The following is a 22789-nucleotide window of genomic DNA, read 5'->3' on the forward strand; positions in this document are numbered from 1 at the left end:
AAAAAAAAAAAAAAAAAAAAAAAAAAAAAAAAAAAATACACACACATATATATGTATGTATAATATATATAAAACAGACTACATTTTTTCTTTCACATTGTCTGATATAAAGCCCAGAGCCCCATTTGTGGACACCTCTAACAGTCTTTTATTTGGTATTCTAATTCCTATTAGATTCCAGGGGGTATCTTTCTTCTCTAATTTCCACTTTGCTTCATTTTTCTCTTTGGTTTATACTTTTTTTTGTCTTTCCTTATCATATATACCTTTATTTAAGCACCTATTGTTGTCTTAAGTTATTTCTGGAACAAGATGGAATATTTTGAAATTTGCATACATGGGTAGGAATGTAAAATGATGTTATGATTTTGGAAAACACCCTGGTAGTTCCTCAAGAAGATAAACATGAAGTTACCATAACCAGCAATTCAGGGGAAATGAAAACATGTGTCCCATAAAAACTTGTACAGAAATGTTCATAGTAGCAATAATTCATAATAGCTTAAGAGTAGAAACAACCAACTGGGCGCAGTGGCTCACGCCTGTAATCCAGGACTTTGAGAGGCCGAGGTGGGCGGATCACCTGAGGTCGGGAGTTCAAGACCAGCTTGACCAACATGGAGAAACCTTGTCTCTACTAAAAATACAAAAGTAGCCAGGCGTGGTGGAGAGCGCCTGTAATCCCAGCTACTTTGGAGGCTGAGGCAGGAGAATCACTTGAACCCGGGAGGCGGAGGTTATAGTGAGCTGAGATCGTACTATTGCACTCCAGCCTGGGCAACAGGAGCGAAATTCCTTCTCAAAAAAAAAAAAAGAAACAACCTAAGTGTCTATCAACTGCTAGATGGATCAACAAAATGTGGTATATCCATATAATGGAACATTATCTAACAATAAAATGAATGAAATATTAATATATGCTATGATATGAATGAACCTTGAAAACATGTGAAATGAGCTAGTCACAAAAGACCATACATATTACATGAAGTGTCCAGATTAGACAAATCTATAGAGACAGCAAGTAGATTAGTGGTTGCCTGGGACTGAGGAGGTTGAGGGAGTATAGGGCATGAATGCTAATGGATACAGAGTTTCTTTTTTGAGGTGATGAAAATGTTCTAAAATTGATTGTGGTAATGGTTGCACAACTGTGTGAATATACTACAAATCATGGAATTGTACATTTTTAATGGATGAACTATATAGTATGTGAATTATATCTTATTAAAGCTATTATAAGAATTTTTAGCAATAATTAGTTGTAAATTTTATTGAGCAGTTTTTGCTGATTTTCTTACATTTAAAATTTTTACTTAATGCCAGCTATGCACATTAGAGTTGCACCCACTCATTTTCGCAGAATCTACAGACTTGTTTGGGATTGTGGGTCTCCAAGAATAGGGCTGGCCTTCTCCATAGTATGCAAATTTCCTCTGTATTACTTAATTTATACATTTGAGCTACTGGGCAAAGGCAGTAGTTATTCAGGAGCAAGTTCTAAGCCTGTGCGCATAAAAGCTGTCAGTTCTATTTTCACTTCTCCTTGTCTTTGCATACCCTATCTCCTCTGCCCTTGTCATCTTATTCCACCTGGTAATGAAAATAAATGAGCAAGAGTGATCAGAAAAGTAAAAGAATAACTCAGAGATGTAGCATCACTACAGGCAATGAAACAGAATGTTTCAAGAAACCAGGGTAATAGTGGTCATTAGTGACCTCTTGAACAGAGAGGTTGAATACAATGAGAACTAAAAAGGGAACACAGGATCGGCAACTTAATGGCCTTTAGGGTCCTTTTAGTTGGGTAGTGAAGATAAGAGATTTTGATGTTCACAGAGATTTAGCTACAGGCCCGTCTATTAAATTTAAGTTTACCTAAGATTCTGTTGGTAACCTCTTCTCTTTTCTTTTAACACTCTTGACTTGTCTTCAAGTTCCAGGGCTACAGTCATCAACTTTCCCTTTCCACTTCATTACTTCAGACTGTATTCTTCCTAAATGAAATCACTCCCTCCCTCTAATCTATAATGTGGTGTCAGTTTATTTTCTAAAGCAAAGATCTAATTGTGTTATATCCTTGTTCATGAACCTTAGTTTAATGTGGCTGAGAAAGCCCAAACTTACCAGCAAGACCTTCTAGGTTCTGAAAAGATGTTCCAGGCAGACTCTCACCCCATCTCTATTATAACTGCATTGTTCTGTTCTACTCATATCCCTAGATGAGCCTTGCATTTTATACCAATGAACTTCCTCAAAAGGCTACTGCACCCTCCACTTGGAATGCCTCTTTCCTGCATTTCCTGTCAATACCCCTTTTGTTCTTTAAGACCCAAGGATCATCTCTCATGTGAAACTCTTGCTCCTAATTAGAATTATTTACTTCGTCTGAGCTATTCTAGTGCTTATGCTTTTCAGCCTTAAATTATTATTATTTATGTCCATGTCTATTCTACTACTTCTTTCTAAATCCCATGAAAGCAAATGTCTCATTCCGGGCATTATTTTCCCCAAGCATTTGCTGTAGCACCATTCACAGTAAATACCTAGCAAATTTTTGAATGAATCAATGAAATCAATCTCAACTGATTCTCTAAATCTTTCATATGTGTAAGTGTGGTATTACAGCAGAAGTTGATAAGTTTCTTGTGGATGAATATAATGTCTTTTGTTTGATTTGCACTCTCTTAGCCCCAACCCCAGTTCTGGTATAGTCCTGAGCATGTAACGATCATGCACTGTGGAACGGATTGTTCATTTCTGTTAGAGGATGGCTGGGTACTATCTATTCTTTCTTCTTGTAGGGAGAAGAATGCATACAAATGAGAACTGTAGATTTAATTCAGGGAAGGGTGGCAAGTAGGATCATGGGAAGAAATACAATTCATGTGTCCCTGGGCATTTAAGCCTGAACTAAGAAGCAGACCATGACTGTTTGTCAAAATGGAAATTGATTTTTGAATCAAAGAAATGAGCCAGACATTAAAAAAATTACCCAAAGGCATGAACTTGAAAATGCCAAAGTTCTTTGCTTTTGCTGAATTGCCAGACCCCAGAAATTCCCTTCCACTCAGAACTTTGAAAGTTCTGATCAGGACATCTGCTATCAAACAGAAATTTGTCCTCAGTGGTAGGAATCACACTGAGAGAAAGCAGCTAACTAATGAGCACAGTATTGTTCACATCTAACTCAAGGAGCCACTGCATGTTAACATTTCCTTTTTGCTGTGGTTTGAATGTGTCTCCTCCAAAATTCAGGTGTTGCCTTTGTGATAGTATTAAGAGGTAGGTTCTTTAAGAGGTCGTTAGGTCATGAGAGCCTCTCCATGGTGAATGAGATTAAGGATTAAGTACCTGATAAACAGGCTTGAAGGGGAGGCAGTTAGTATCTTCTTGCCTTTTGGCCTTCCACTCTGTGAAGACACAGCATTCCTCCCCTCTGAAGGAGGCATCTTGGAAGTAGAAAGCGGCCCTCACCAGACAACTGAACCTGCTGGAGGCTTGATCTTGGAATTCTCAGCCATCAGGACTGTGAGAAACTACGTACCTATTCTTTATAAAGTCTTCGGTCATCTGACAGCACAGTGCAAAATGGAGTAAGACACTTATGTAGCACGCATACTGCTAATTATCAATAGGTGTACCACAGCGGTCTTCCTCCAGTGGACTGACTTACTGTATACCCAGCAACTAGTACAGTGTCTGACCCAGGTAGCTGGCATTTATCAAGTGTTCACTATGTACCAAACACTAGACATGAATTATCTCATTTATTCCCCACAATAACCTTTCTGACCATTTTAGGTGTGATCTCCCAGGGACCACACCTTTTCCAGCTCTTTGAACTAAAGGGTGGCATTTGAACATGGACTAACAATTTGATAAGCTAGTTGCTAGGGCTGTGCAATGAAGTAATGGCTCATGTTTATCTGTTCCCTGACTGTGTCACATGGGTGGAGTTTCCTGGAGAAATATCTGGTTAATTGCAAGGTGCTTTTTATAAAGACTCAACCAAATAAAAAGAAAGCCAGGAGGAGGGAGAAGGTGATGACTCGGGGCCACCAGTTAACAATCCTTAAGACTGCCTTAGTTCTCGGACACAAAATTGACATCTTCTTGGCTGCCACCATGTCCAGCAGAGGGCTTCCTCATCCCCATTCTTTGTCAAATGCCGTATGATGGTTTGAAAGTGTAGCTTAAACACAAGAAGGAGGTGCCAATAACAAGAATAAAACAGCCACCTCAGTCAGTGTGCCTTCAGTGACTTTTTCTTGGAGATACCTCTCTTTACCTTGAACCTGTGCCCTATCTTGACCTGCTGCTTGGCTCTGGCCTGGTTCACTTGGCCCTTCTAACTTCATCTCATTTGTTTAGCACTTTTACATCTCTCTCCTTTTCCCCCTGCCAGACTGATTCTGCCTGTTGTCTATAGTATAGTCTCCTTTCCTCTGTTCCTTCTCAGTGTGGCTCTCCACTTGTCCCCAGACAAGCAGGGCTTGAGGATGTAGAATTTTTGTTGCCACATCTCCTTCCCTAAGAACATAGTCAGTCAGTCTGGGCTTTTCTAACTATTTCGTATTGACCAAGGGATTAGAGATAGAGGGTAAAGAGGTTCCCGGTTGACAGGTTTCACTCAGGCTGCAACCCTGGGGCATCACAGGGTCACACATTGCAGCTCTCTGCCTTAGTGGGGGTCTCTGATCCCGGGCCTTGTTTTTGCATAGGGACTCTCTCCAGCCACACTGGTGCGTACTTCTTAACTCTAGAGGTAGATTCTGTCCCATTTGCTCAGAGATTTGATATTTTGACTTCAAACCACCCTATGTGTTTTCTTTCGTCACCTTCTTTACTTTCTTTGAATCTTCTCTGGGTGAGAAAAGTAGATGTTCTTTATCCCCAAGTTTCTGGCCCAGTCTCAGGCTTCAGGAAATGCAGGGTTCTTTCCTTTCTATTTCCATCCTATATTCACTTGAGCTCACTCTGGACCTTTGGTGCTGACAGCTTTGTCTAAAGATCAGGCTGACTTGCTTATCTTTCAAACCTTGCCCCAGGATCTCTGGCAACATGGCAGCTGCCCTGTTGTCAAGTAGCCCTGTGGTCTCTTGTTTTTTACACAGACTCTGTTCCCATTACTCATTTCAAAGGGAGACTCAACTTCCTGTTCTAAAACTCTCCATCCTACATTCTCCGGGCTTTTTGTCTTTTAGCAAATACAGACTGTTCTCCTCTGATTGACAACCATAGACCTGCGTAACTGAGTAATGCACTCCCAGTTCTCATTTACCTGTTTCAGGGGAGGACCCCACTTCCCCACCCCAAGTGTGAAGTTAGCATGCAATTTCAGTTCTCACCAGTGAAACTTCAAAATAGCATCAAATGTGATATTCAGACTTCAGGAAAGACTTCAGGAAAACTGAAATGCAGTGAAATATTCCACCAAACAGGGGGGTGATGTTTCACAGAAATACCATGCACAACATCAAGTTTCTGATTCTGCCCTCTTTTGAGGCATTAGTCATTTTGGGAAAATGTCTGTTTGTCATAGTCTTGTCTTGCAGCATGGAAATTTTCTTCTGAGACAGAGTACTCTGGGCTCTGATATTTAACCTATAATTAGTGTATCCTCTGGAGGATTTTCTCCCCTTGATGTAGAGGCCTCTTTGTCAGTCAGCCTTCTGTTTGACGGTGATAGCAACCACAGGGCAGCACCGTGAATCACAGGGCAGGGAAATGCTTGCTCAGATCCAAAATGTTTAGATCTTCTGTAGCAACGGGAACACGTAACAATTCAAGTAGCAGGCCTACAAAAAAATAGCAGGCAGTATAAAAGACAGAATATTTATACAGAAATTAGAAGAGACATAAATCCTGAGTTTTGATCTAGTTTTGCCCCAGTGTATGGAATAAAATTGCTCACCCTCATGCTTTTCTTACCCAGTTCACTAGTATTTTTAGTTTTTGCCTTTTCAGCTGCTCTCTATCAAGTGTTTTATTCATTGGCAAACAACAGTCAGAGGCTCTTGACAAATAGCTCCCCCTTGCAGGCACTGGGTTTTTGGTTACGAAATGGCAGTTTACAGGCACAGAGTAGCTGTGTCACGACAGCACTATTGTCTGGGAGCAGAGAGTGCACAAACACCACCAGCTCGAGAGCCCGACCTTGCTTCTTGCTAAGAAATGTCTCCTTTTTGCCTGTTTTTGGCAGAAGCCAGACTGGGAGATTGCTGCAAATGGCTGCAACAACCTGTGTTTAATGTGGTGACACTAATAGATTCTGAGAATTAATCTTCAGCCAAGAAAGCATGATGGAAGGTACTAGAATTTCAAATTAGGTAGTGGATTGATTTCCTTCAAGGCTGAAATTTGCTTCCTTTATCTTCTGGTGGACTTTTCTATCATATTCAAACCACCCACCATAGCCTTATTTCAGAGTCTCTTGTATATATCTCATGGTATAAATAAATTGTTATTCTGTTGTTTTGTCTTTTAGCACACAGAAAGCATACCTAAATCCAAATTTAAAAAAAAAGATTAAAAAATCCAGGAATGAATGAAAGAAAGAATTACTTATGATTTGGGGGAAAAGTAGTTTATCTCTTGCTACTTTTTTTCTAGAATAAAGGACTCCGGAAAGAACTGAGCTCAGGAAAATGTCTCCCCAGGTTGAAACACTGTCTTTTGCAGAAATGATAGCCCACCAGAGTGTCTCAGATGTGGCAATAATTAAGGGTTCTTCCAGTCTCCCCTCAGTCCACTGAGTTGAGGACTCTGGTGTCCATTCTAAAATCATGCGACTAATTGCTTACAACAGAACTTCCAAGGATATCATTTGTGGGGCCCAAATAAAAACAAAGGTCTCTGTGGCTGAGTAAGTTTGGAAATGTGGGCTCAAACAGAATTAAACTTATTTTTTACCCCAGCTCTTGTAAGAACCTTTAATAGGCTTGTGTGCATTATGAAACTCCAAACTTACTTGGTTTAGAGAATCACCAAAGTTTTCCAACCTCTTTTGACTAGGAAACTAGTTTCTTTTTTTGATGGAATGCTTTGTGTGTCTAGTGCTTCCCCTAATTCACCTCGCATTGGCTGGTCCCCAATCCCATACAGAGTTTAACATTGTATGCATCCTTTCGTAAAAACTGTTCAGTCCCTGGCTGGGGGAAGACCGTCTTCATTTGGAATTTGCAATTCCTGGTTTAATAAGCAATGCCTGAAATGAACAAGTATATTAAAACTCCTTAATTTTACTTGTTTGTTCTCCAAATCACGTTAAAGGATTCTCTCTTGCTTTATAAAAGGACATGGAAGCTATCAGGAGTTTTAGGAATCCCAGTTGTCAGTTTCGTTTTCATCCACTAAATCTCTGTTGACCAGGGATAGAAATGACAAGCCGACAAACTTAAACAGTAAGAATTTTGGTCAACAAACTACAAAGTCTTAAGCGATAACAATTATACCCTAGTTAAAGTTGGTGAAGGGACTAAAGGCAATAATTGTTCTTCGACATTCAAAGGAAGCAGCTTAGGAGGTGAAGGTCAGTGTTCTGGTAGCCTCCTGACTTACTGGCTTTGCAGCTTGCCTAGTCTTGCTTCTTGCATTGCAGATCTGTCCGCAGTATGACTTCTGCCTTTGCTCCCCCAGTTTAGTTCAATTTAGTTCTAAAACTTCTCCCAAGACTTACCTAGCTCAGTTCGCACCAGCTCCAGGAAGTCTTCCCTGACTACAGTTCTTCCCTCTGGCCCCAAAGTATTGTTTTGTACATTGTACCTTTGTCATTTTTAACAACACGGAGCAGAGCGGGAAGGGTCCTCCTGTGGGAGTTGAGGAATTGACCTCATCGCTATCAGGACTTGATCCCGTTTCCTTACCTCTTAAAAGAGGGGCTAGAATCAAAAAATCTCAGTCTCTGAAGCCCTGTGCTTTTGTGCTATTATTTCTTATCCTGAAGCTACAAGCAAACATAGGGCTTTTGCTGTTTCATGTGTTTCTCTTGTCCTTCCACCCTTCCAATTAGATTGTAGATCCTTGAGGAAAAGGGTCATAGTTTTTAATTAATTTATATATTTTGGCTAAGTCTGGTGCTGTGTAATAAATGTTTGCTGAGTAAATGATATGATGCTATGCCCTGATATCTACTAACGCAGGACTTTCTATCTGTTCTTAAGGAATAACTTTCCTCTATTTATCTGTAAAATAATAATTCCATTTCAGACTGGCTCTTTGCTCCCCATGAGAAAAAAATATATAGAGGAGTGTTTTAGAATAAAGCTATACCTTCAAGTTCTTCATGCCCTTTCCCTAAAAATCCTCCAATGCAATTGCAGAGTCACAACTTTGCTTAGCGTTCTTCCTCTTTACACTCAGGTTCAGTTTTGCTGATCCTGTGGTATGATGGTGTATGGTAGACACACCCGACAGCAACAATTTAACTTGAGAATATCCTGAGGATGACCCTGTATGGCAGTTGCACCTGAATATGTGTTTGGAGTTCAGAGCATGCCCAACCCAGAGATCAATTCCTTGTCTGTGAGGAATATCTGAGCTCTGGGCTCTTCCTGTGGGACACCATCATACAGGGGAGTGAGGCTCTTTGTTTCAGGTTAAACGAAGGTTGCCAGGTGGAGGTTGTGAGGAGGAGGGAGTGAAGGGAAAATGCTATATAAACTGCATGCTTTTTGCATGCCGTGGTGGTTCTTCTGTCAACACACGGCTACTGCATCATCCCTGTATATCCTCCTAATAAAACCCTATGTCTCATTCGTTGGTTTTGGGTCTCTCCTTCAGCCTCTTGAACCTGGTGCCATCCCTACTGAAGTTAATAGGGCTTTATCATGACAGACATTCAACCCACTTCAGTCTTTCTTACTTGGAGAACTAACAAAGCCTTTTTTTTTTTTTTGGAGACAGGGTCTTACTCTGTTGCCAGGCTGGAGTGTAGTGGTGTGATCAGAGCTCACTGCAATCTCAAACTCCTGGGCTCAAGTGATCCTCCTGCCTCAGCCTCCTGAGTAGCTGGGACTACAGGTGTGCTCCACTAACTTTTAAGTTCTTTTTAGTAGAGATGAGGTCTCACTATGTTGCTCTGACTTGTCTTGAACTCCTGGGCTCAAGCAATCCTCCTACCTTGGGTTCCCAAAGTGTTGGGATTATGGGCATGAGCCACCATGCCTGGCCAACAGATCCTCTTGATCATTGCTTCCAGAAAGTAGAATGCTTACTATCTTCATTTTTTGGATCTTCAAGCAATAACAGATTTACTTGCTAGTTTCTTTGTCTAATTCTCTGACTTCATTGTTCACTCATTTCTTTTTTTTTTTTTTTTTTTTGAGACAGTCTCGCTCTTTCGCCCAGGCTGGAGTGCAGTGGCCAGATCTCAGCTCACTGCAAGCTCCACCTCCCAGGTTTACACTATTCTCCTGCCTCAGCCTCCCGAGTAACTGGGACTACAGGCGCCCGCCACCTCACCCGGCTAGTTTTTTGTATTTTTTAGTAGAGACGGGGTTTCACTGTGTTAGCCAGGATGGTCTCAATCTCCTGACCTCATGATCCGCCTGTCTCGGCCTCCCAAAGTGCTGGGATTACAGGTCACTCATTTCTTTTATTCCTCCATAATCTAGAGAGGGACCCTCTCCAACATATCAAATGATCTTGCGACCTTGTTGGAAGCCTTGCTTCTCCAGTGGATGCTAACATTGTGAAATAAGCTATACTACCTTTAATTGCATCCCTAGACACCAGTGGAGACATATTTTCATAAGGCTGGATGGAGTATGGGTTTCCCAGTCTTTCTCAATCCCTGTTCAAGGAGCTTTACTTACCGAAGCACCCAAAGGACCTTGTTTTCAGGCCTCACCTGGAACACTGCGCTGAGGTACTTATCTTAAGGAGGAAGGTAGAGGCAGCTCCAGCTCACCTTCCCCTTCACGTGCTATGAATTTTTTATTAATTTCCTCCTCCCACCTTCAGCCTCTGCCCCTGTGTTTACTAATATGAAGTGTTGCCACCAGTCAACAGGCTATTGAGGGACTCCTGGTCCTTTTGTTCGTTCGTTCTTTTCAACAAGCATTTCCTAGTAGTCAGATGACGCTTCAACAATTAACACAGGAAGAAAGCAAAAAAAAAAAAAAAAAAAGTGGGGGATGGGTGGTGGGGTGAATATTATGTGAGGAAATAGGAAATTTCTCTCCCCATGTTTGGGAAATACTTCAATTCTGATATGCCTATTTGGTGATGAGAAACAGACATGATGTGACTTATTAAAAACTCACTGAGCAGGCTTAGCTTCAGATCCAGCAGTTCCCGCACTCCCATCCTACCTGTCCCCTCTGAGGCTCCTGGGGGTGTGCAAAACTACCAGGTGCATCTTCAGTAGGAACTCTCAGAGGACATAGGAGCTAAGTTTACCTTAGGAGTTTTTATACACTATTCCTAATGCTAGGAGGACTGGGCCATGCACCTATGTTACTGACAGTATAACTACCTCTTGGATTCCCTCTTTTTTCAGGAAACATGGTTATTAGCATTTTTGCATAATATCAAAGCATATTAACTTTGATAGTTACATATAGAGATGAATATACAAGGAATCAAGGGAAGATTGCTGATGTAAAGGCATGAACACAGTCTTTTTAAAGCATATGCACTGATTTTTTATTTTTCACAGAAAAATAAAAATAGATTATACCAAAGGCCCTGAACCTATAAAAGTCAAATGATGTATTTCTTCCCATGGCAAGGCAGACGTGGTATTTATAGTCCTGCAAGCAGCCGAATGGAGATAATTTAGATTCTGTTGGCTTTTCTGGCCGAAAGCTCCAGTTCCAATAAATAGGGAATCCCCTGAATCAATTCTAAAACAGACTGACTGGGAAATTTACCGAACATCTTTTCGGTACTAGAAGGTAAGGGATATGAAAGTGTTTTGAACTGAAAACTGCAAAGGCTAAAGCTTTTTTTGTAAATTTAACTGTTGAGGATTGTTTCAAGAACTCTGCTTAAATGTTCTGAAAAGATGTTCAAGGTGAGGCTGAACTTTTTTACCATTTGTCAGTGAATTTCATTAAAAATATGTTGTATGTTAGATGTTGCTAGCATGCCACTATTGAGTAAACTAAAGATGTTTATTTCATGGAGTGGGCAAAATGGCATCTATTTATCCTAAGCCTCCAATGTGGGCTAAAGACTGATAGCTTAAAAGGGTGGATGTTAAAATTTCTTCCTCTCGCCAAGGGCAGCTACGCAGAATAGAAATGTGATGGCAATTGGAGGGGTATTCATCAGATTCAATTTCACTAGAAATTTCCCTGTATCAAAATCATCTTGAATAACACAGAAGGTGCAGCAAAATGTACTAAATCATTGTTTGCTTTGAAAAGGCTTTTGAATCTAAAACAGAAAGTAGTTATGTCGGTATGATTTTAACCAATTAACCACAGAAGAGTTTAAATGCAACCCAATTTTTACCATTTTGAATGGACTTTTTGTTCCCTGTTTGTATAATTCTATCCCAATTCATCTGAATTATATTGTAGTCACTTCCTGTTCTGTGGTTTTTCTGGTTCTTCAGAAGACATTAGAAATCAAGCGCCAAACTTTCTGTGAAGGTTTCTTTATGATTAGTTTCTCTCCTTTTAAGTCCTAAATGCCTTTTCCCTGCCATTAAACAAGCGACATTTCATATATTAGGATTTAATTGAGGTGATAGTATTTAATTCTACATATTTCTAAATTAAAGTGTGTGTGTGTGTATATATATATATATATATATATATATATATATATACACACAAATCAACTTGACTCCACTGAAAATATTTTTCTGTAATGAAAATGCAGGTAGAAATTTGTCTGAGCAGTCTATGTTTTCAGTGTTTTGAGTACTTCAAATTGATGGTAAAATTGTGTTTTCAACTTTGCTTAAAACAAACTAAGACAGATTTCTGATGTTTTAATTAATTCAACTAATAGAGAATTACTATTTTTCTATTTTCTGGTACATATTAATAAAGAAAGAGCTGTGTATCATTAACCAATGATCAGGTTTTAACTTTTACCTTCTCTCTCCCATATTCATAGGTGAACAGGGTGTCTAAGATTGTACTTTGGATTGTTTGTTGGTTTTTGCAAACAGGTGTCTTGTTAAGGATTTTGAAAGGCGACCTTCCGTCACACATCTCCTTGACCACCCATTTATTAAAGGAGTACATGGAAAGGTTTTGTTTCTGCAAAAACAGCTGGCCAAGGTTCTCCAAGACCAGAAGCATCTAAATCCTGTTACCAAAACCAGGTACTGTACTCTCTTTCTTCTTTCTCTCTTTCTTCTTTCTCCCTGTGGTTGTTTATAAAAATGTCATGTCATGTGTTTTGATTTGCCCAGCATTATTACTGGTAATTATCACATCCCTGCATTTTTAAGAGTTTTATTTACATGACATTAAGCACTCCATGCCCAGTGGATGAGAGCAGGAGAGCTTCAGAAACAAACTGCCTATTTGTGCTCTTATGGCCAATTTCTCTCAAGTGGCTGAAATCTTACTCTGCCCTGGTGTTCAGTTAGCTCTAGTTAAAAAATCAAATATATATATTTACATTTAACAGAAATTTAGGTTTTTTTTTTTACCAATAAGGGTAACTGTAGGAAAGCAACCATGGCTGACATTGTGTGAAACACCTTTACTTGGCTGTTGTAGACTGAAGAGCAGTCATGTAGGCTGTAAAGTGATTTTTGGAAAGATTTTGAGCTAAACACTGGAGGCTGTTTCTCTAATGTGCTCTGAGACCATTTTCTCTTTAGTTTCAAACTCCTTAGAGTCGATTTAGTATTTTTAAGTAAGATTTTTCAGGTATTGTTTATTCTATCTAAAGCAGCCGTGATTCCTACCCTATCTCATCCTCCATTTTTTTTTTTTTTTTTTTAGAAGGGTAGATTTTTATAAAACTGTTTATTTTCTGGGGCAAGTGCTTTAAACAGTATTTCTTGGTGAATTGCTAAGAAATAGATCTTTGATTTCTGTCCAGAGGGTGGCAGAATTTCTCTTTAAAAAAATTAAATGACAAACAATAGGAAAACAAATAATTACATGAACAACTGTTTCTTTTTATTTTTTTTTTTTTTTTTTTTTAGAAGGTAGATTTTTATAAAACTGTTTATTTTCTGGGGCAAGTGCTTTAAACAGTATTTCTTGGTGAATTGCTAAGAAATAGATCTTTGATTTCTGTCCAGAGGGTGGCAGAATTTCTCTTTAAAAAAATTAAATGCAAATAAACCTTCCTATGCTCAGCAATTATTTGGTTTTATGAAACCATCCAGGATGTAGATAAGCTCCAGTCCATTATTATTAAAAGAACATTCGAAGTACTGGAGGTGAAGAAAATAAAATATCTTAAGTTGCAAGTTCCAGAAATATTCATGTATTCTGCAGAAAGCTGTTTAGTAATCAAAAAGCCAAACACTGGCCTCAGAACTCTTGGAGCTGGAGGCGTAGTTTCAAGGTGACTATATTTTGCTGATTTTTCTTCCCTTTTGGATAGCTCAGTGTGGATTTCTTTTCCTACTTGTTTCCTTTTTCCACTGCCATTTCTGTTTCTATGGCCTCCCTACAGAGTAGAGAAATACAGAGAAATTCTTGTGACCTGGGGTCTTTTTGAAGCAGTAGGAACTTGTGTTTAAACCCCAGGGAGCTGAAATCTCTTTTCTTCCTTGTTTTGGTTCCTTTACAGCAGCCACCAGCCCTACCAGCCACCTACACACACACACACACAGCACCACCACCACCAAAAATGAAGACGAAGTAAAAGAAAATACAAACTAAGCAGAATACAAACCCAACATTTAAAGGGTATGAGTCAAATCCAACATCTCCTCCTTGTCTCCCTGTTCTGGGATTTGCCACGGAATGATTTCTAAGACTTCATTTGCCAAATTATCTGGATTTTCACATTTGCCTGACTTTGCCTGTCCAGATCTATGCTCTCTCTCTCTTTTATTCTTTTTGAAGAAAAAAGGTGCGGTGGCTCACGCCTGTCATCCCAGCACTTTGGGAGGCTGAGGTGGGTGAATCACGAGGTGAGGAGTTTGAGATCAGCCTGACCAACATGGTGAAACCCTGTCTCTACTAAAAATACAAAAAATTATCTGGGCATAGTAGTGGGGGCCTGTAATACCAGCTACTCGGGAGGCTGAGGCAGGAGAATAATCACTTGAACCCGGGAGGCGGAGCTTGCAGTGAGCTGGATTACACCACTGCACTCCAGCCTGGGTGACAGAGTGAGACTCTATCTCAAAAAAAAAAAGAAAAAAAAAACCAAAATCTTTCTCCTTTTACCATAGAAAATCATAACACCAGCCTCTCTCATCCCCTTTCTCTAATTTCTCTTTATCTTTGTTAACTCCTTTGATGTCAGAAGCCTCATGTAGTGGCAAAGTCTTCTCACAGGGTCTTTGTAATCTCGAGTTTCACTCAGTGGTTTGTGTTTCTTTGAACTACTATAAAAAAAAATACAACCTCACAAATAGGTATCAACACTTTAAACAATCACTTCCTTAGGATGTAGGAAAATTAATTCCAAAGGAAACACAGTGCACGTAATTGACATGTAACCTGCCACCTCTCTTGTACTATTACTTCCTCTTGCAACTGGCAAAGAGCTGGCTACATAGATGTTTTTCAGCCCACCAGGAAAAACCCTCAAATATCATTCCATGCTGATAAATCAATATATTTAAAGCTGTGATTTTCCAAGTTAAAGCAGACAAAAAAAAAAAAAAAACACACACACAGAAAAATTGAGGTGAGTGTATAGATGATTGAGGCCAAATTACCCACTCATCATTTTTCTACACAGTTATGGCCACCTGGCAGGCAGTGCAATGTGGTGGTTAAAACCACTGGCTTGGCAGGGTGTGGTGGCTCACACCTGTAATCCCAGCACTTTGGGAGGCTGAGGTAGGAGGATCACTTGAACCTTAGGAGTTTGAGACCAGGCTGATCACTGTAGCAAGATGTCATCTCTACTAAAAAGTTAAATAAATAATAAAAAGTAAAAGAAAAATCAGCCGTGCATGGTGGCACATGCCTGTAGTCCCAGAAGGCTGACGTGGGAGGATCACTTGAGCCCAGGAGTGTGACACTGTAGCAAACTGATTGCACCACTGCACTCCAGACTGGGCAACAGATAAAGACCCTGTCTAAAAGAAAGGAAAGGAAAGGAAACGAAAGGAAAGGAAAGGGAAAAGGGAAAAGGAAAGGGAAAGGGAAAGGGGGGAGGGAGGGAAGGAAGGAAGGAAGGAAGGAAGGAAGGAAGGAAGGAAGGAAGGAAGGAAGGAAGGAAGGAAGGAAGGAAGGAAGGAAGGAAGGAAGGAAGGAAGGAAGGAAGGAAGGAAGGAAGGAAAAAAGGAAAAAAAAGAACCTTTGCTCTGCCAGGTTTGGATTTCAGGCCAGCCACTAACTGGATATATTTTTAATCTTTCTCTTCCAAAGTTTCTTCTATAAAATGGGGATTATTTTGAGGGTTATGTGAGTCAATACATGTAAAATGCTTAGCATAGTGGCACCTTCCATAAATGTTAGTAGTAGAAGTAGTGTACAAGGCCTATTTAATTCTGAGTCTTTCATTTCTTTTTAACACTAACTACCTCTTGCCCATAATCTGTGCAAATTCATCTTTTTACTTACTGTAAAAGATCACGAAAATAAATAGTACTGAGGTACTGAATGTTAAAAATAACCCATTTTATCTCTTATTCAATATCTAATTTATTCATTCAAGAGGCATTTATACCTGTGTATGTGTCAGGCCCTGTGCTGAACAGAGGGATTACAAAGGCAAATCAGATGCAGTTCCTGATAAAGAGCTAATAGTCTGGTATGTGATAGAGACAAGAATCAGGTGAGAACAGTTCAACATGAAAAGTACCTAGATAAAGGAATGCCTGGGATACCTCCCAGAGCACCTGGGAAAGACACCTAAGTCAGTCTGGGGTTGGGATGGTGGGGGAAGATGCCCTGGAGCTTCTGGGAAGATGATCCTTGAACTGTCCTGAAGAACACATTGAAGATAGTCAAGGAAAGGGGGTTATTTGGGGTAGAAGGGAAAGAATGAGCAGTGAGCAAAGGGCAAGGCACAAGGGCTGGAGAGAGCCTGGGGCATCTGGTGAACAATTAGTTGACATGGCTGGAGCTTGGTGTGGGGTAGGTGGGAGGGAGAGACAAGGTAGACAGGAGCCAGGTCATAATGGGCCTAAGGAGCTTGATTTTGTTTCTTAGGCCCTAGGGAGCTATTGATGAGTTCTAGAAAGTTGTTCTGATTGCAGTATGGAGAATGAAGCAGGGCAAGGCTGCAACTAAGGAGACTAGTGAGCAGATCATAGTAATTACAAATGGCAGAAGATATTAAAATAATGGTATTGTCAGGACTTAGTGATGGACTGATTGAGGGAGATTAGGGAAAGAGAGAAGTGTGATGGGGCCTCCCCAAACTGGGCTGCCTCCCTGGCCTGGTTCACGATACAATCACATAGAAATTGCAAGACACGTCTTCATAGTCTATCAAATGCAATGCTGAGTACTTCCAGATATTACACGAGGCTTCCAGCTTTCTGCCTGAAAGAGAGTTCTTCAATGGTCTAAGCAGTCCTGGGCCCTCCAGCTAGAGCAACTCTTTTGGATTTGAGAGCTGATACAGAGTAATGAAACATAACCTACAGGGAAAACTTTCTTACTATTCCTGCAAAGGTAAGGAATATTCTGTCCACTTTAGTACTTTTCCCAGGGGAGAGAGAAGTTGGTAGTTTCAGTGGGGCTGCAGGGAAGAATGCCAGTTCTTAAAGGATTGGGGAACACTTGGACAGGTGAAGGGGAAGGATATATAGAGAGAGGGAGACATTGAAGACAGATGAGAGAGGAAACAATGGAGCAAGCAACAGGGAGTAGGTCAGGGGCCTAAAAGGAAAGTTCACCTTAGAAAGAGAGAAACTCTAAGTTGGGAAAGACACAGAAAGGTTAGATAAAAGTCCTCAGAAAACTTAAGTGAGGAGAGGAGGTATTGTGAGGAAATTCATGTTGAATGGCCTTTATCTTTCAAAAAAAAAAAAAACTTAGCAAGGTTTCAGAGTTGGGAGTGGAATGTGTACTCCAGGGAAGTGTTAAATCTTTGAGATAGTCCCTATGAGGAATATGATAAAGGGTCAATTAAAGATAGACATCATGATTGCTTAATAGCATAGAAAACCCAGGTGGAACGTAACTGAACAGCATCCTATTGTAGTGAAGTTAATCCGTCTCTAAGATAATGCACGTAGAGCATTCAGGACAGCATTTGGCACTAGAAACTCTCAGAAAATGTACCATCACCACTGCCGCCTTTCTCATCTGCCATCTCGATTAACTCTTAGCAGCAAGGAGTTAGGAGTAGAGAAAGCAGACATTATGGTCTTCTTCAGGCTGGAGACTGACTTCAGTGGATGTGATGAGTGGGTAAGGAAGCAAGGGAATCGAGGTTAGTAGAAGAGTGGCCTTGGGATCTTTGGGGATAGGGAAGAAAGTGACAACAGACTGGCTTATTGACTTTGAGACTGATCTAGTTCGGGGACTGGCTATTACAACAAAGATGAAGAGCAGGTTCCGTGAGGGGATGATGAGGAAAGGGATTGTAGAACTGAGATCCTAGGAACTTTTGATAGATAATTAGGAACTAGGGATAGCTGAACTTGTGGGCAACTTCAGTGGAATAGAAAGAAATGTTTTTTAAGTGTTGACAAGTTGAGGAACTCTTAGATCAGAATGTGGGAAGAGTTAACAAAGTGATTGGTGGGACATGGGGAAACCAAAGACTGATATCAGGGGAAGGGGTAGAGAGAAAGGAAAATTGGGGGTCACTTGCCGAAAAGGATGATATCAGAGTGTGATGTGAACTTTTAAAAGGGGAGAGATTGGTTAGGGAGAGCAATGGTTGGGAAAAGACAGAGGGGAGCAGGGAGAATACACAATTTCGCTCCTCTGTCACAGTGAGCGGGTGGAAGGTAGTGCTGGGAGAAGAGCATTACAGGGAAGTGATCCATCTCAGTTATCGCACATATTCAAGAGTATTCAAGAGCAAGGCTAAGAATCATGGAGGGCTTGTTCACATAGAGCAGAAGCTGTACTGGGCATGGAGAGCTTGAGTTTGTTAGGCCCCTGTCTCACCTTTCCTGGTGTAATCATTCAGGCTTTTCTGAGTGCTTTTTGGAAAGCCAGGATGTGATTCATCCCTATTTCACTATGTATACATACATACATATATACATATACATATATATACACACGCACACATACATATACATACACACACACACACACACACACACTATAGATATAGATACAGGACAGCAGAGGCACCTGTGGAGAAGTGACATTGTACTATTTGAGATTTGATAGATACCATTACCTGATGGTGATTATAGTGTATGTATGACACCATTGGAATTTAAGTTTTTCCAGTAAATTATAATTGTGCCAACACATATATTTGATTCAGGTATAATACAGCAGTTATGAATCCAAGTCTTACTCTTTTAAAGGAGGTTAAGAAGCCCTAAAACTATGTGAACAATGAGTTGAGGGTACATTGTTACTTAATCTGTTGGGGGTGTTTTTAAACTATTTGGTCATTTCCTTTATATCAGCACCTATTTCCTTGATCTGCAAAAAGGCTTCTTCCCCAAACCAGTTTTACAAATCCCTGAATTCATTAGTATCATCTGGTATGTCATCATACTGTTAAAGTTCAGAGAAGTAGATTGAAAACATGCTTTTTATCACTTTCCAAGGTTTATTGGGAGAAGAGTGAAACCACTCTGGAATGTGAGTGGAGGCAGGGAAAGGACTCGGTTGTTTCTGCCACAACCATGAACTCAACCGTGAACCTCAGTAAAATTACAAGATCCAGCCTGCGGTGCCCCTGCAGGTGGCTTGGTACTAGCTGAAACCACAGATGTTAAACCCTAAATGCCAAGGGTCTGTTCTAGGTATTACTTGGTAGAAGAATTGAGTTGCTGGGGTTTTGTTTTGTTTTCCTGCTCTGTTTAATGGATTGTAATTCTGCCCTTGCAATTTGCCTGAGGCTGATTAAAGCAATGACTTCAGCTTTTGATTTCTTTTCAACCTGCAGCAATGACCTTTAAAAACAGATTTCTCACTATTTAACTGCCGAGTTTTCCCCAGTAATGCTTGCTCATTCTCTCCCTCTTCTACCTTCAAATGTGTGCATGCATGCACTCACATACACACACACACACACAACACCCCATATTATATACACTAATGGGTTCTTGGGTTCTTATGTAAATGAATAACTCCAGAAAGATTACTTCATAAAGTGCTGAAGAAGCTTGACACATAGGAGGTTAAAGATCCTTTTACTTTCCTAACAGAAGAAATAAATCTACACCTTGCTAGTGTAGTATACATAGATAGTATCTGCTATCTATGTATACCTATATCTATCTATCTACAAATGAGCAGACAAGTTCGTTAATATTAATTTTATGCTGGTGTTACTGATTCTTGCTGCTTAGAGAAGTTGGGTATATCAAATACTGTTTAATATGATGAATGATAAGATGCTGATTTATTGGGATTCTGGCCAAAATTGTGCTTAGATGAAAAATGGACAGATACTAGAATAAGTTCCACCCAAACAATTATCCTATTTTAAAATCTATGCATGGTATTGTTTGATAGATATAGCCTTAAGTTCAGGGACAAGATACAGCTCATGTAGTTAAGGGTATCCAGCTGGTATCTCTGTCCATATTTGACTCTCAGTAAAATAACGTCACTCCTCAATGGTGTGCTATTGTTTTTCTCATTCTAGGTCCATTATTATAGAGTTACCGTAAAATAAAAGTTTCTCTTTCATTGTCTCTGTTATCAAAGGGTGTTTTGAATGAAAATAAAGATTTAGAAGAAATAGTCAACATCACTGACCTTGGGTTAGTAACAGTACTCCGTTCTCAGTTTTGAGTAATGTTTTCATTCTTTTATGGAATCCATTGAATGTAGTGATAAGTGAGTGATCCCTGGGTTCTCTCTATGGCCATAGAGGCTTTTGTCCTAGATTCTTGAGGACTGACATCTTTGAGCCTGCACCTTTTCTTCCTCATAGTTGTGGAGTGAAGGGAAGAACATATCCTGTCTCACCTACATGAAGTTCTTGCAGCCCTGTTTGTACCTACTTACATGGAAGCCTCCAATTCCACAGGCGTAATTGGCAGACAGAAAGAGGTTAATAGATTAATGAGTCACTTTTGGGCAAAATATGTTTGTCAATATAGTTCATAGGACTAGCAGCTCAAACAAAGAAGCTAGCAGGCCCAGTGATGGGATATTAGAGAGCATTGACACAGAAATGGTTTTAACCACAATGCAGATATAGAGATTAAACTAGAGTGAAAGCTGCAACACTTTAGGAGTTTATTTCATGAGAATAATTCCTCTAGTATTTGAACCAGTTTGGTGCCCTCTGAAGCTCCTTTCCCACTCACTGGCTGGGCCAAAGATTTGAACAAAGACCCTCATCCTCTACCTCATCTGTGCTCACTGTGGTCTTAGGGGAACTCCCAGCCTCTACCTCTGGCTCTGTCTTTCCCGTTCTTCCGATTCTATTCTCACGCTACACCCATTTCCTTGGACTTGATGGTACAGACTTGCCCTCATTCCCACCCTACTTGATATGTGGATTCAGGCACCAGTTTCCCCTTTACCTGATCCCTGAAACCTAAGACCAGTCCTGCTCTCCACACTCTCCCGCTCCACTGCCTCACCAAAAGCAAACTCCAGGAACCAGTCCAAACCAAGACTTTCCCTCTAAGCTCCAACTCGCAAACTCTGTTTGAGAAGCCAGACTTGGCAGCCAACATACTTACAGACTCATAAAAGCAAGTAGGAAATCTAGGAAAAGCAATATAAACTTTACTGGAATTTGAAAACATCTTATGAGCCATTAAAACAACAGTGCCTTACCACATACTTTTGATTTAGTAGAATGTTTTTTGCTATCTATCCATTCATTTATCTATGTCTGCATTCCTCTGAGCTTTGGAATACTCAATCCAAGTAGCTTTTAGTTGGAGATCTGTAATTTTCACATTAAATGAGGAATTCTTCAGCAAAAATTGATAATAGATGCTATTCTCAAGTGGCACACTAGGTGGAGCGTGTGAATTTAAAGGAAATTAAGATCTATAGTTACTAATGACACAAATCACTTAATAAAATTGAAAAAAAATAAACCAAATTTATTAATTTCAACTAAAAATAGAGAAATATAAAACAATGTAACACTTTTTATAAGCTTATGTAAAATCTAGGATAATGTTTTTAAAGGAGATAAAAATGGAAATAAATAATGCTTTTTCTCTACAACAGACCCTCCAGACCCCATAGCCAGAGGAGGAAAGTTAAGCAGGCAGCAGTTTCCAAATAACACTAGCTGGGGAAAGCAGAAATAGTGTTACACATACATATTTTTTTTTTCTGGTTGAGAAAATGAAGTGGTCTTTATCAGAGTAGAGAAGTCTTGCATCTACATCCACTTCTAGATTGCCTATTTCACTTTTAGGAGCAAGTATTTCTAAAGAATATCACCTGTAAGCAAGGAAAGAGGCAGTTAAAATTTTTTAAAAGTTATTTTTTGTTAATACAATATTATTGGAGAAGTTTTTTTATAGGAGTCAAGCTCAGATTTACGGACAACATCTGCATGATTCTTGGAAGTTCTATCTGTGAGACAGATTGGCATAGCATACAGTCTGCTTCAGGCTCAGAAGATACCAATTTTGATCCTAGTGATATTGCATTGTGTATATTCACACTGAAAATTAAAACTTTGTACTAGGCTGCATCTGTTTGTGAGATTGCAAGTAAGGTTTTGTTCAAGCTTCCATTTTTAGTTGGCTATAAAAATATCATCCAATGTGAAGCTTGGTATTTCTGAAGGAGCTCAGGCTGCCATTAAGTCCAGGTGAGGAGTTACTGAAGGAAAAATAACCCTGGAAAACTCACCACTGGTTCAGTGGTGTTTTGAATTCTGACTTCCTTCCCCAATCTGCCTGTTACAGTTTATTTCTCAGAGTCTTAAGATAGCTACTCCATGCATTCTGTCCAGGGTATTTGGTTGTCTTTCGTGAGGAGACAAGAGTGGAGAGTGCTTACTCCATCTTGACCAGAATCAGATCTGACATAATTTTTTTAATTATTGATTTTCTTTTTTTTCTTTCTTTTTTTTTTTTGAGACAAAGTCTCCCTGTGTCGCCCAGGCTGGAGTGCAGTGGTGCGTTCTCGGCTCACTGCAAGCTCTGCCTCCCAGGTTCACGCCATTCTCCTGCCTCAGCCTCCCAAGTAGCTGGGTCTACAGGCACCCAGCACCACACCCAGCTAATTTTTTGTATTTTTTAGTAGAGACGGGGTTTCACTGTGTTAGCCAGGATGGTCTCGACCTCCTGACCTCGTGATCCACCCACCTCGGCCTCCCAAAGTGCTGGGATTGCAGGCGTGAGCCACCGCGCCCGGCCTAATTATTGATTTTCTTTGTCAAATGATGTGCAGAATAAACTCTGACTTAGCTTATTTTATGCAATTATGAGATGTAAATGTAGGAAGGTGACAAACTAGCTGAATTTAATATGGTAATTTAATTATTTCATGAAAATGTGGTATAATTTTTTTTTTTTTTTTTTTTTTGAGACGGAGTCTTGCTCTGTTGCCAGGTTGGCATGCAGTGGCTTGATCTCGGCTCACTGCAACATCCCTCT

General features: G+C 40.0%; 1 protein-coding gene across 5 annotated transcripts in view; it reads left to right on the plus strand.

Moving 5' to 3' along the window:
* Nucleotides 1-22789, plus strand: part of MYO3B (myosin IIIB) — a 501265-nt gene that overhangs the window by 186920 nt on the left and 291556 nt on the right. For all 5 annotated transcript variants that reach the window (XR_001002191.1, XR_001002189.1, XR_001002190.1 and 2 more), the window contains exon 9: nucleotides 12131-12286. Coding sequence is in view for 2 of the 5 variants with exons in the window: in XM_011945915.1 (XP_011801305.1) it covers nucleotides 12131-12286 (156 nt within the window). In the remaining 3 variants the exon portion in view is untranslated. The remainder of the gene's footprint in view (nucleotides 1-12130; nucleotides 12287-22789) is intronic.

This window comes from Colobus angolensis, unplaced genomic scaffold (assembly GCF_000951035.1).
Source record: "Colobus angolensis palliatus isolate OR3802 unplaced genomic scaffold, Cang.pa_1.0 Scaffold247, whole genome shotgun sequence".
NCBI lineage: Eukaryota > Metazoa > Chordata > Mammalia > Primates > Cercopithecidae > Colobus > Colobus angolensis.